Raw genomic sequence first — 12,670 nt, 5'->3', positions numbered from 1 at the left:
TTGTTTTCTGCAAAAGAATGAAACACAATGCATGAGTAAAAATGTGAAACTGTCCTCTTCTGAGTGCATCATGAGCCAGAAATAAAAAATTAGATGCTGCTTTATAATTCTGCTTAGCACAGATGTTCTAGTCACGATTAAAACCCGACGGTCTCTATGCCAAACACTGCTCATCCCTTCTCGCCATTTTGCCTTTCCTGCTCTGCCTCAGAAAACAGACACTGTCTAACTCAATTAGGTCACAGTGATAAACGTGTCAACAACTTGGACACAAAGTCAACAGGGTACACAAACAGTGCTGAACATGTCACAGAGGCAGGGAACAAAATGAGCCTGATTGATTATTGACTCATCAATAGCTCAAAGGAGCTTTAACAAGACTTTAAGCATCATTGTGACATTGTGGCCCCCCTGACTTGACTGTCTACTTTTACTTTAACTTTTAACAATTTCTACAACAGTTTTGGAAGGGCCTTTCTTTCCTATTCAAACATTAAAATACCCCTATGTTTTTGAGCCACCTGAGGGCTATGGAACAAGTTGTAAACATAATACTGACATATTATCACCTTATTAAGGTATTTTGGCAAACCTGTTAGAAAACAGTTAGTTCATCGTTTTTTGAGTTTTTTCTGAGAACAGTTGCCTGTGATTACTGCTGAAAACATAGACGTTGAGATCATTGAAAGTGAACCAAAACAGTTCAGTTGTTACCTAGCTGTAAAATCAGAACAGCAAGCTAAAAAGTGCTAAAACGTTCCGTAAAGGGTGTTGTGAACAAAAGGTTCAAACCCTTCACAATCCACTTGGTAAAAAATATATTGTTTACTGTTTATTGCAGCTTTATAGTGATGGTTTTCCTGAGTTTGTTGTCCAAAGGATGTGCACAAGTGCAGATGCTCCACTAACTTTTGGCCATATAGTGCCCATTTAAATCCATCATAGTCCCGAGGCTCTATAATTTATCACAGAATAAAAACCTAAAATATTATGCCTGAGATTTGATTTTATACTCAGAAGTTTTTGACTCAAGAACTATCATAAAGAAATCAGTGCAGTGCACTCTGCACACTCTGCAGACAGAGAGAGAGAAAAAAATAAAGTGAAAGAGGAGGGAGGCGCAGCTGGTGGCAGCCAGAGGACCATCTGTTCATCACTCTATTAGCACACACACACACACACACACACACACACACACACACACACACACACACACACACACACACACACACACACAGACACACACACACACAAATACATATACTCTATTTGTCAAGCTCATTCTCTAATGCTCACACAAGATTCACCTTATAGCACACATCTATTTCCTCTCTTTTACAGTTCATCTTTCCGTTCCTGAGTCTCGTGACACTTGAGGCCTCGTGAGACGGCCCTCACCATAGCCGTCTACCCAGTAATTCTCACAGTCTGACACACCACAGCGAACACTTCCACAGCTCGGTCAATCACTGGATGTGTTTATAACACTGCACAGAGATGTCACGTTCTACCACAAAACACTGTGTAAAGTAAACAATCAAAATGATACACACTTTTTAAATAGGTTTCATCACTATATTGTTCACCAACAGGTAGAAAGAAACTTGGCATTTTTCAAAATCTTGGTCTCTCAGTTTGAAAGATTTACAACCAGGGATATATCGAAGAATCAAAAACATGGGCCTTTTAATGATTAATCCATCTATGGAAAATTATCTTTTTTTTTCTATAACTGTTAATGTTATTCAGCATGAAAAAATTTGAAATATTTGTTGGTTTAAGCGTGTCCACTGTAAACATTTCTCACTTTCTCCTTTTTGTAACATTAAAATTGAGTACTTTATGTTTTAACACTGTGGGTTGAACAAAAGTAACTTTTTATGATTTTATGGCACTAAACTTTCCTTTCAGCAGTGACTCAAAGCAGTTTAGACCAAACATGTCCCATCACTCACCGTACATCTTTCCTTCATCTGACAGTATAATCTTCCTCCTTCCACAGGGCGGGTAGATGGCCAAGGCCTCCTGGAAGCTCTGCTCAATGTCAGGGCTCCAGACTCCCTCAGGGTCCCCGTCCATGGTCTTATCCCCTCCTGAGTCACTCAGTCTGTCCATGTCCTCCCCTGCACTCTCACTGCCACTCCAACTACTGCGATCCATACTGGCAGCTAACGTCAACCAGCCAATGTGTACTCAGTGCTACTGCTATTAGCTTAAAACTGAGTAGGTGATGTGAGAAAAGCCTAATTGTGAAGTCAAGCTGACGCTTATACTAATGGCAAGTAGCTCCCAGCAAGTCAGCCAGCTGTGGACAACTACCACGTTAAATGCTAATGCTAGCTATTGCTACGACGGTGAAAATTCCAACTACAAATAGGAAAAGGGAAGGTGGCTTGTAGACTTTGCCAATTCCGCCAGGCGGTCCGAAATCCTGCGTCAGACAACAGGAACCCTAGAAATGACAGACAAAAACAGACACAAAAAAGGGTTGTTTTAGGTATGATTAATGTTTGACAACCAGCTTCATATTTGTAGCTCAATATTTTAGCTCAATGTCACACTGTCCCCGGCTACTGAAGTTCAAATCATTCGGCATAAATGCAAACATTCGTTGCAGAAACACAACCCAAGCTGAAACTACAACTTCAGAATATTTTACCTAAATTTTGCTTTCCAATTTTGTTGAAGAATAGAACAAAATTCTACCATCCAGCACCCAGGTTAAGGGCAGGAGCAAAGCTTTTAACAAAGGCATTTCTTGACTTTTACAATGGATGTCAAATGCATTTAAAGATTTTATGTGCAAATTAAAATGAATTTTAGAAGAATTTTCAGGTCTACATAACAGGAAGTCTACCATTTGCTGTGAATGTCCTTTACATCCTGAGACACTGAGGAACTAGCCTTGTGTTAGCATGTCCAGCTTTCTCTGTACAGTAGGTCCTCACTACTGTCCAGGAAAGAGTTTGGATTTAACTTTTAAGTTTTCATTTTTCTTTCTTTCTTGTGATGTACAGAACAACAATCAAGAATTTCCTTTCAGAAAATAGGGCAAATATAATGGAAATGGGCCATTTTCCTGTGATTCGCGCTGATTTTAAGTCTGTATGTTTTCCAAGAAAATGTTTTCTATTGCAGCTTTTAAGTTCTGATCAACACATTGTAGGCCTGCATCTCAGCTGCTAGGGGGAAATTATTGCTTTCTTTCATGTGGGAAATTGCCTATTTTGTAAAACTGTTGTAGTAGCCCAACATCAAATCCACTTGCACATAGCTAAGTGGAGCAAGTGAATGAGGGACAGACAGAGGCCACTACTACACACAGCTACTAGCAGATTTAGAACTTTAAAAAAGGAAACTGAAGCGTCTTGCCAGCTGCCTACAATTCTTCAAAAATCCCCCACGGTAAACAGCAGGGTTGGCGCAGTACACACCACACTCATACACCAACATATGCACACACACACAATTACAGTGCCAGCTCCTTGGGCGAACACATGTCATTTTGTCTGGTCTTCTACTGTTCACACTTCCCATGCTCTGTCCCTTGCCACAGCCTGCACAAGTCTGCAGTGTGAAGTGTGTGTATGTGTGTGTGTGTGTGTGTGTGTGTGTGTGTGTGTGTGTGTGTGTGTGCCTAGATAATTTCAACACTATTACACTTGACAGTGAGCACACACATATGCAACTGAAGCATGTAAAGCAGCAGGCAACATTTTGGACACATTTTAACCACATTGGCACAATTGAACCCAGCTCAACAGCTGAAGGAAAACACTACAAGGCTACAACAACAAAAAAACATTGGCTTAGACTCCCAGTCATGTGTAATGAATGGTTTACTAAAGTTTGTCCTCTGGTTTTTTCTTCATGCTTATTCTACTCATTTCCGTTTCCTCTCCAACTTCCCAACCTCCCGCCCTAGCCGAGACGCTTTCCATTCAAACAAGGATGATTCATCCAGCCTGTGGTTATCTACAGCAAATGGGAGTGTTTTTGTGACAATGCAGCGGTGGGCGCTACAGTAAAGTAGTCATAGTAAAGTAGAACTCTTCACATGTAACAGGCTCTGATCATTTTAGATTAATGTCCAGTGTTTTGATCTTTTGATCAACTTCTGATGAGAAGTCTTAATGACAGAATCAAATTATATCCAATATAATCCAATTATCTGCTATCTATTAATATGCTCAGGATGTCAACAATTCACTAAATATGACTAAATATATTACTTACATTTGGCTTTGGTGCTTATAAGTGGGCAATATGGTTACACAGTAGTGTGGGATTTTAATTTACTTTTTGCAGATGTTTTTATGCTGGGTTGTGTCTTTGATCATGCTAACTTCAGTCGTCTTTCATTTGGAAGGTTTGTGGTTCGATGTCCTTGGGCAAGACACTGAACCCCAATTCACTGACAGTGGCATAGCCATCGGTGTGTGAATTTGAAGACTGATTGACAGTTGGGCACTTTATGTAGCGGCCTTTGCCATCATCCTTTACTATGTTAACTAGCTAACTTTATCAGTTTGCTGTTTGATGCTTTTTTTTTAAATTTATTTTTTTAAAGATGTTTGCTGCAAGCAAAATTGATGCAGTAAGAGCTATGAGTGTTCACCCCAAAAAAGTTGAAGGCCAACAAACCTGAATGATAGGCTTAAAATAGCTAAAAAGCAGAGCTGAACTGTAGAGACAGTAGACAAACTCTGTAGGTGTTTCAGTACAAGCAACCCCTTAAACCTTCTACAGTCATTGGATCCATTGTTATAAAAAATATTAATTATAGCCACTTTTAGTTTTAATGATGCCACATTAAATCACTACATGTTACAATCAATCAATCAATCAATCAAATTTTATTTGTATAGCGCCAAATCATAACCAGGGTTATCTCGAGACACTTTACAGAAAGAGCAGGTCTAGACCGACTCTTTGTTAAGTTATTCAAAGAGAGGCCCAACATCAATCCACCATGAGTAGCACTTAGCAATTCGGCACATTGGCAAGGAAAAACTTCCTTTTATCAGGCAGAAACCTCGAGCAGAACCAGACTCATGTTGAACAGCCATCTGCCTCGACTGGACAAAGAAATAAGAAGCGCCTGTACCTGCAAACTTTGTGATGGATAGAAGGAGCTGATGAAACAAAATTATGATTATAAAAATGGAAATGTCACTGGGATGAATTCACATAGGCTGGTTTATAGTTACTTATAATAATGAAAACTGGTGATGAGTCGGAGAAAAAAAAACAGGGTTCAGGGTTAGTAGAGGAACCACAGTGAGGCTCAGGAGACGTAAGCATGAGAGGGGCCCAGCAGCAGATGGACGCTGGAGAGAGACATTAGTCACACAACAATCAACTCTGACTGGTCAACTCCTCTGCACCCTGGGTACCCCTCCCCTCTGTGTGTCTCTGTCACCAGGCAGGCCCAGGCCACTCCAGCCAGGACAGCAGGCTCCATGGTGTCAGTGCCAGCCCTCAGGAGAACACACACAGGGCTTACAGCCACAGTCCTGCAGCTGCCTTGGACTCTCATACTCTCCCTGTGTCGCCTTTCTTCCTCTTCCACTTCTTTCTTTCAGCACTTACTGGTTTCCACTACATGCCAACTATGTATGTGTTTGTGAGCATGCAACGTGTATGGCGCTCAGCCTCCTCCATACTCTCATGAGCACGCCAGTGGGGTTGTAATGAAATGTCATGCAACTGATGTGTGAGTGTCTACAAAACCAGGGGGACCTAGGTCTGTATGTGCAAGTATGTGTGTGTGCGTGTGTGCGTGTGTCAGCAGGGGGTCCTGTTGGTATACAAGTTGAATGTGTTGTCACAGGCTAGTCTGTTCCTTTCACTCATTTTTTTCTCTTGGACCACTCAGTGGCATCTGTTTTAACCGCTTCCAACATGTGCACACACACACATTTACACACCACACACACACAAACACACGTACTGGTTTTATACAAGAGGATTTTGTCATAATCCTCAAAGCAAACATTGTTCCACTTTACAGTTTTTGCACTGTATAATAGGGCCTTACAGCATCAATAAAATTATTCAACACCTGAGGTGATCTTTCTTGTTTTGTGCTTGTATAAGATTTATTTTTTTGCATCAAGGACCATATAGCACGATACTCATTTTTTTTACTTGTGTGTGACTAAAGCGATCCATACCTGAACAGATTCAGGGGTGCTTCATTTATCTTGCTACTTTCACACCCTGGACAGCGGCACATCATTTGCAAGGGAAGATCATTCAAGTACAGCTCATGTTATTCCAAAAGTCTGAATGTATTTAAATGAAGGATTTCAGCCAGAGCTGATATACTGTCTGTCCCTGAGCTCCACACTGGTCACTATGGGAACAAATCTATCATACATAACACTAATTTCTGCTCTCTTTAACATCGCTGCAGTATCATGCTTTTCATATTTGAATTACTTTTAATAATGACCACATTTTCTGTATTACTCTATTAGTCTGTAATAGGGCCAAGTGCCATGTGAAATGTGTAAGTATAGGTTTAATGTTTTTTTAACACAACTTCTTGCAAGTATTCCTTACTTAAGCAGTATGCCCGGACCGCAGCTTGTTCAATTCTATGAGTCAGGCTAAAGCAAATTGAATAAGTAATCTCCCACCTAAGGTTCGAAGGACCAAAGGTTGAAGGTTACAGTAGGCTAAGTATCAGTAAAGGCTGGATTTATCATGGTCGCCTATCTTTTGAAGTAGCAGAGGTCAAATTGATGCAGACAGGAATGTGACAGTTTTAATACTATGCTGAAATAAATTAATAAAATGTTCAGTGTCCTTGCTGGTTATTCCAACTCACTTGCATTTAGCATTGTCATTACAAAACAAATAATATTTTAAGGGCTTAATAAATTGTGTTTTATTTCTCTGTAGTATAGTCTCAACTATGTTTCTAAGAACAGTCTGTTTCAGCCCAAAAAATAGCTCCTTCAAATATGGGCTTCATTTATACATTATTTGAAGACACACATTAACGTATTGTGAAAAATACCTATTAGTTAAAAAATTGAAGGTTAAATTCATAAGCACATGACTTTAGTGGCTGCTAAAGCGGCACAAATGACAAAAACACGGCGTCTAAATCTCTGTGGTGGTGTTAACTGCAGTTCAGTATATGTGAAGGTGTGATGCTCAGACTTTCCGGTTATCATGACAACAACTTCACCTTCGTTTGACTTTAAAAAATCTAATTGTTAATAAATTGTGAATAATATTTCACATTGTTGTAAAGTCATAATCAATTGTTAAATTGGTCCATGGCTGTCCCAGGCACACTTTTTCCAGATGTGTGGAGACAACCCTAAGCTGTTAGCAAAGACAGGGATGAGTATGTTATTTTATGTGTGACCTGCTCTTGCTGACTTGCGAAAGGGAGGAAGTTGCATTTTGTCCAGTCAGAACATCAGAATAAAGTGAATAAAGCTCATCATCTGTAGATCGAACTATGTCAGCAGACTCAAAACAAGAGCAAACAACACAGAGCTGCCAAACTTTGTGTGTGTTTGTGCTGGAATATCATAAGCATAGTGTTCTTTGGGAATTAGACCTTGTCATTGGGCAGATAGCAGTGGGAACAGATGCTATTAGCAGCTGAAATCCATTCTTTATGAATTTGTCCCTTTTTTGTCTTCTTTTTTGAATTATGGCATAAGATCAGTTTTTTTCCATTTGATTCTATCTGCGGTAAACACCAACCACTGCTAAACACGTTAACACTCACATTGGTTCGGAAAATACACTGGCCTCAAAAACTTGTTTTGCATCAGCAGATAAACTGTATCCAAGAATGTTTGGAAGATTTGTTGAGCCTTACACACGCTACATCCAATAAGGCCATCCTTCAGGGGGTCAGGAAGGATGAACCATGTGCTGGAGGTCATATAAGGACACGTGTCCCTGACACCAGTCATCCATCCTAGGTGCAATCTAGGCACCATCACACCTGTTTGTAGCGTTATCTACTTAAAATGTAAACACACAAGACACTATTTGCCAAGAAGTGATCAGGGCCAGGTGTTAGCAGAGGACAACAAGCAGATAAAGGAGAACTGCTTCTCACAAGGATATTCAACAATCAATCATGTGACAATTTTAACCAACTGAACTCCGAAACAGTGTTTGTTTGGACTGAAGTGTGGGTGAGTGCAGCTCTAATCTCTCAAACACCTCAAACAACCATGAGGCACAATACGAGATAGAGCATTTGTATCTTAACCGCTTCAAGGAGGAGCTGTGTCAGAAACTCTGGAACTAAGACTTCATCATCAGGAATACATTTGCTTGTGTTTTCATTTATTTTGCATGGGTATTAAACCTGGAAAGATTGTTGTTTTTTCCTTCTAATTTTATGGTCAATAATTTTAAGCTCCACATAAATACTTCCTGTGAAGATCAGACTGATCGCTTGTGCTCCAATTCTAAAGCAGCTGTTTAGCAGATCTACCGCATCACTCGTGATTTTTGTCTCAGTGCTGACGCACATGTTTGCATTCAATCTTTCTAGATCAGATGGTCACAATTTCAATTAATCCATTAGAGATAAGATCATTTTACACAATGCCAGGGAAAAAATAATCACCTTTATGTAAGACTCGACGTCGGATTGATTAGTTCTGACCCAATTTCATGTTTGAAAAACAAAGAAATAGTCATTAGGCTGAATGAAAAAGCAGCATCAGTGAAACAAAACCAGCAAAGCTTCCTTTGTGCTTCCCCTGCGCTAATACACACTTGAAAAAGACAGAGAAAGTGAGAGAGAGACTTGCTTTATGAGTGGTGAAGAGGCTGTGATTCATAGCATGCACTCCTCGTTATTTCACCGTCTCTTCTTACAGATGCATTACCATTTATGCACACACACAGTAATTGGTCACAGATTGCACACTGAAACAGCGTAGCACTTATTTCCTTTTGGAAATGTGAAGGTTTAGCTGGAAACTCTTCTATCTGTTCTTCGTCCCTCTCTGTTATTTTTCTTCTTCCAACTGTTTTTGCTGAGTCAGACCGAGCCATTATCTGGCTTCCTGGGCAGGGGGTTGCTGCTGTCACACACGGACACACACGCACAAACACACACACACACACACACACACACACACACACAAGGGAGACAATATCCTCCACCAGTAGAAAGAGAGGCCTGGGGAGGTTGCAGCAATACCAACACCATTTAATAAGTGTGAGCTCGGGAGCATTGTGCTGAGAGAGAAACCGCATGTGTGTTTATGTGTGTATGTGGGCATGTATGAGTCTTATTCCACACCTAGTGAAAGAACATTGTATGGCTGCATGAATGTGAAAGACTACAGTGGAGTCCATCTATCCGTCTCTCTGCCACAATGACATCCTCTACAGCTTCCCTGCTCAAAACACACACAAATACATACACATACAGACACACAGACAAAGAAATTAGCCCCTGAACTGTGGTACATCTGTCGTCCATTAAAAATTGGGTATTGCTTTATTAAGACTGATGCTGCTACTAATGAAGAGATGCTGGTGTGCCATAAGGATAGAACACAGTCCGTCTGGCTACAAAAATGTGCTCCGAGTTCAGCTTTATCAGAGCCCAGCCTAGAGCAGACCTATGCTACACGAGCCCCTGATGTACATGTACCAAGCAAGCAGATAAACAGCGGCGTAATTGTTTGAAAAAACACATCAGAATCATATCACAGTACAAACCATAAAGCTTTGGAGCTGAGCACGGTTATTTTGAAGTCCAGACTTGACAGATTTGGTACCAGTGTCAGTCTATAACACAGCCTCCTGGAGTGAGCGAGCAAGTCATCCAAAATACATAACACTCATATCCCCATCCTGTGTCATGACCCCAGCCCTGTCACACATCTTTAAGAAGTGTGCCCTACATGCCGGGGTTGAGCCCTGGACAAACCTGGAGCAATTTAATCACTAATTATAGAAATAATGTTGAAATATTATTTTTAGACTGTATTCAGATATTTTTGTTTCTTAGGTCACACAAAGGGGGAATTGTTGGTATGAAAGTCTGACATCTTAAGAGTGCTACAGTTACCACCAACTCTCTGAGGACTTTAATAATTTCTGTGTCTGATTTTTTTTTTTTTTGCTCATTGGAAACAGGCCATTGTTTTGCCCCATATATATGCATATTGCTTAATTTCAAGCAGAGCACGAGACACTATTTACTTGCCAGCATATTCAGGGGTGCGTTTTGCCTTCTCTGGTCGCTGTGAGAATTACTCAGGTTCTATTTGTCAATTTTCTCCAGGTTTAGTCGCCGCAAAAGACACACAATACTTGTATGACTACACCCAAGTTCGTTCATCATAGATATCAAACTTTCAAAAGTCTGTAAGATTTATAGTTTACTATAAGTACTGATGGAAAATCTACCAGACTGGAGCATGAAAGGATATCTGTGTAGTGTAGCTTTCAAAGCCCACGCAGGTTATTTATGAGTTATCCTACTTGTAAGGAAAAGCTGAAGTTGACTCACAGATTTTTTGTCAAACAACACTTAACATGATAAGTCGTAGTTGAACTAAGACATGGTTCTTTAAACTGTTACATACATTTAAAACCAACAAGTGGTTTATCATTTCGTATTCCGTTTTTGTTTTCTCCTCCTAATACTTTTGACGAGTCAAGACGTTTGTTTAAAATGTATCTGATTGTCTGCCTGCTCGTGTTTCTTGCCCTGCCAGGTTTATATTTAGCTATATTGCCTTGTTCCAAGATCTTGGCAGTTAACTTGGTGAGTACTATAATTTTATTGTTGCTCTTAAAAAGGATTGCTGGTGTGCCAGAGAAGCCTTTAATATGTGGGCATATATAGGGAAAATGACTGCAAAATATCCATGCAGACCAAAATGGGCAATATTAACATTGGAAAACGAAGCGTTTGTCTTTGTGGCTGTATCTCAATTCCTAGCAGCAAGAACAACCCCCACAAGCTGGTTTAACACTGAAAATCAATTCTCACACTGGAAATAATGGTGAATCTGAAAATGTCGTCTACTTGTTGCATAAAGAACAGTCATTACAACAGTGAACTGACTCAAAGTTACACAGAAAAATCTAGCTTAAATAAGCTAAAGGTAATTGGCTAACGTCTACGGATTGTACATACAGCCAAAATCAGTATGTGAATGGGGAAACCTGATCATATTAAACTAAGGGGGGGGTGGGGGGGGGGGGGGGTTATTACTTGTGAAAGTTTTAACTTTTAACATGTAAAAGTGACACTAATAGAGGATGTGTGAAGATGTGAGTGAGATTTTTCACTCATTCACAGCACAAAAGGCAAATCAGTGTCAGCAAAATTATTATCAAATTTTAAAAGCTCTGGGACAAAAAGAAGCTGCTAGATTCTTCATTCAGAGAAAAATGGAGACAAGTTTTTTCCAAGTAATGCATTACTCTCTGCACTGAGTGTAGAAATGTCTTTAGAGGAGTACAGAACAAACAGTGACTAATCACCATCAGGCCTACTGAAGACTAAAACTGATGTCGTGAGCACAACAAACGGGAAATATATTTCTCACTGCGAGGGCATCAGAGAGCAGAGTGAGCTGTTGTCCCGCCCTGCAGAGTGTTTATCGGGCCAATTCCTCCAACCGGGAGAGTAAGCAAGAAGTAGTTGAAATCTAGACTTCCAGCTCGCTTCCTGCTGGGGTCAGGAAACCTGAGGTTGTTTCTGATTTCCCATGAAGGGTTAGTGGCTCTCCAATTATCTGCTCTTTGCTAAAACCCTGGATGACTGAGAGCACGGCAACGTTAGGGCAGAAAGACCTGATTATGCTTTGAATGTTTTCTCTGTCCACAGTTGTATTTTGAGAAAGGTGTTTCTTAAGTGTGTGGTCCACATTAAAATGTGAGAACCACAGAAAGACACTTACATGTCTTCCCCTTCTTTTGAGTTTGTTGTTGCCTGGTAAAAAGAAATTATAACCACCATTGTGAGGGATGTTGTCAAACAGATAGGCTGTACTTGACAGTTGACTTTCTTTACTGTCTATTTAAGCTATTTGTCTCTGTGTTATTGTTGATAGATGACAAAATACAACATACAGATTTTTATTATCTTTTAAATGTTTTACCAATTTAAAACAGAAGTAGAACACAAATGAATCAACTTTTCAACATTCTACAATTCTTTCGCTTTTCTTTCGTTTTCTCTCATATCTGTTCTGCTTCTTCACAGTCAAGCTCTTTTTGTTTGAATCACTGTAGGACATAATGTTTCACCCTCACATTTTATAAAACTTTGTACAGTATTTCTGAGAATAATGTACAACGAGAGAATAAAGCAACAGATAAAGATGTATCTTGCAAGATGTTGCACAATCACCTGCACGGTAATGTCATTCTGATCATCTGCAAAACATGCTACAAGGACCCTATCTGAAAATGAGATACCCAGTACAGTAAACAAAAGACTTTAACATGTGTTTGCATTAGTGCAGACATGAGAGAGAGACAGACAGCTGAGGGGAGAAGAAACGTGGAGTCCAGGCAGTCAGACAAGCCAGCACAGGCTCCACAGCCTCCTGCAGCCAGAAACAAGCTTCCCCTACCCCACCCCACCCAGGAGGATGCCTATTGTTCCCCCATCCCCTAAACAAAGCCTGCCCCCCACCTCACCCCA

The 12,670-nt window shown here is 40.2% G+C and overlaps 1 protein-coding gene across 1 annotated transcript in view; it reads right to left on the bottom strand.

Annotated features, from left to right (window-relative positions):
• Positions 1-2,229, bottom strand: part of tead1a (TEA domain family member 1a) — a 22,136-nt gene extending 19,907 nt beyond the window's left edge. Inside the window, exon 1 of the mRNA XM_069686925.1 lies at positions 1,956-2,229. Coding sequence (XP_069543026.1) covers positions 1,956-2,160 — 205 coding nt within the window. The 5' untranslated portion in view covers positions 2,161-2,229. The remainder of the gene's footprint in view (positions 1-1,955) is intronic.
• Positions 2,230-12,670: the final 10,441 nt, after the last annotated feature.

The sequence above is a fragment of the Semicossyphus pulcher genome, unplaced genomic scaffold (genome assembly GCF_022749685.1).
Source record: "Semicossyphus pulcher isolate SPU_LCO1_2020_fin unplaced genomic scaffold, fSemPul1.0.p SCAF_8, whole genome shotgun sequence".
Classification (NCBI taxonomy): domain Eukaryota; kingdom Metazoa; phylum Chordata; class Actinopteri; order Labriformes; family Labridae; genus Semicossyphus; species Semicossyphus pulcher.
The sequence above is the reverse complement of the archived record's forward strand: the minus strand, read 5'-3'. Positions and strand labels throughout refer to the sequence as shown.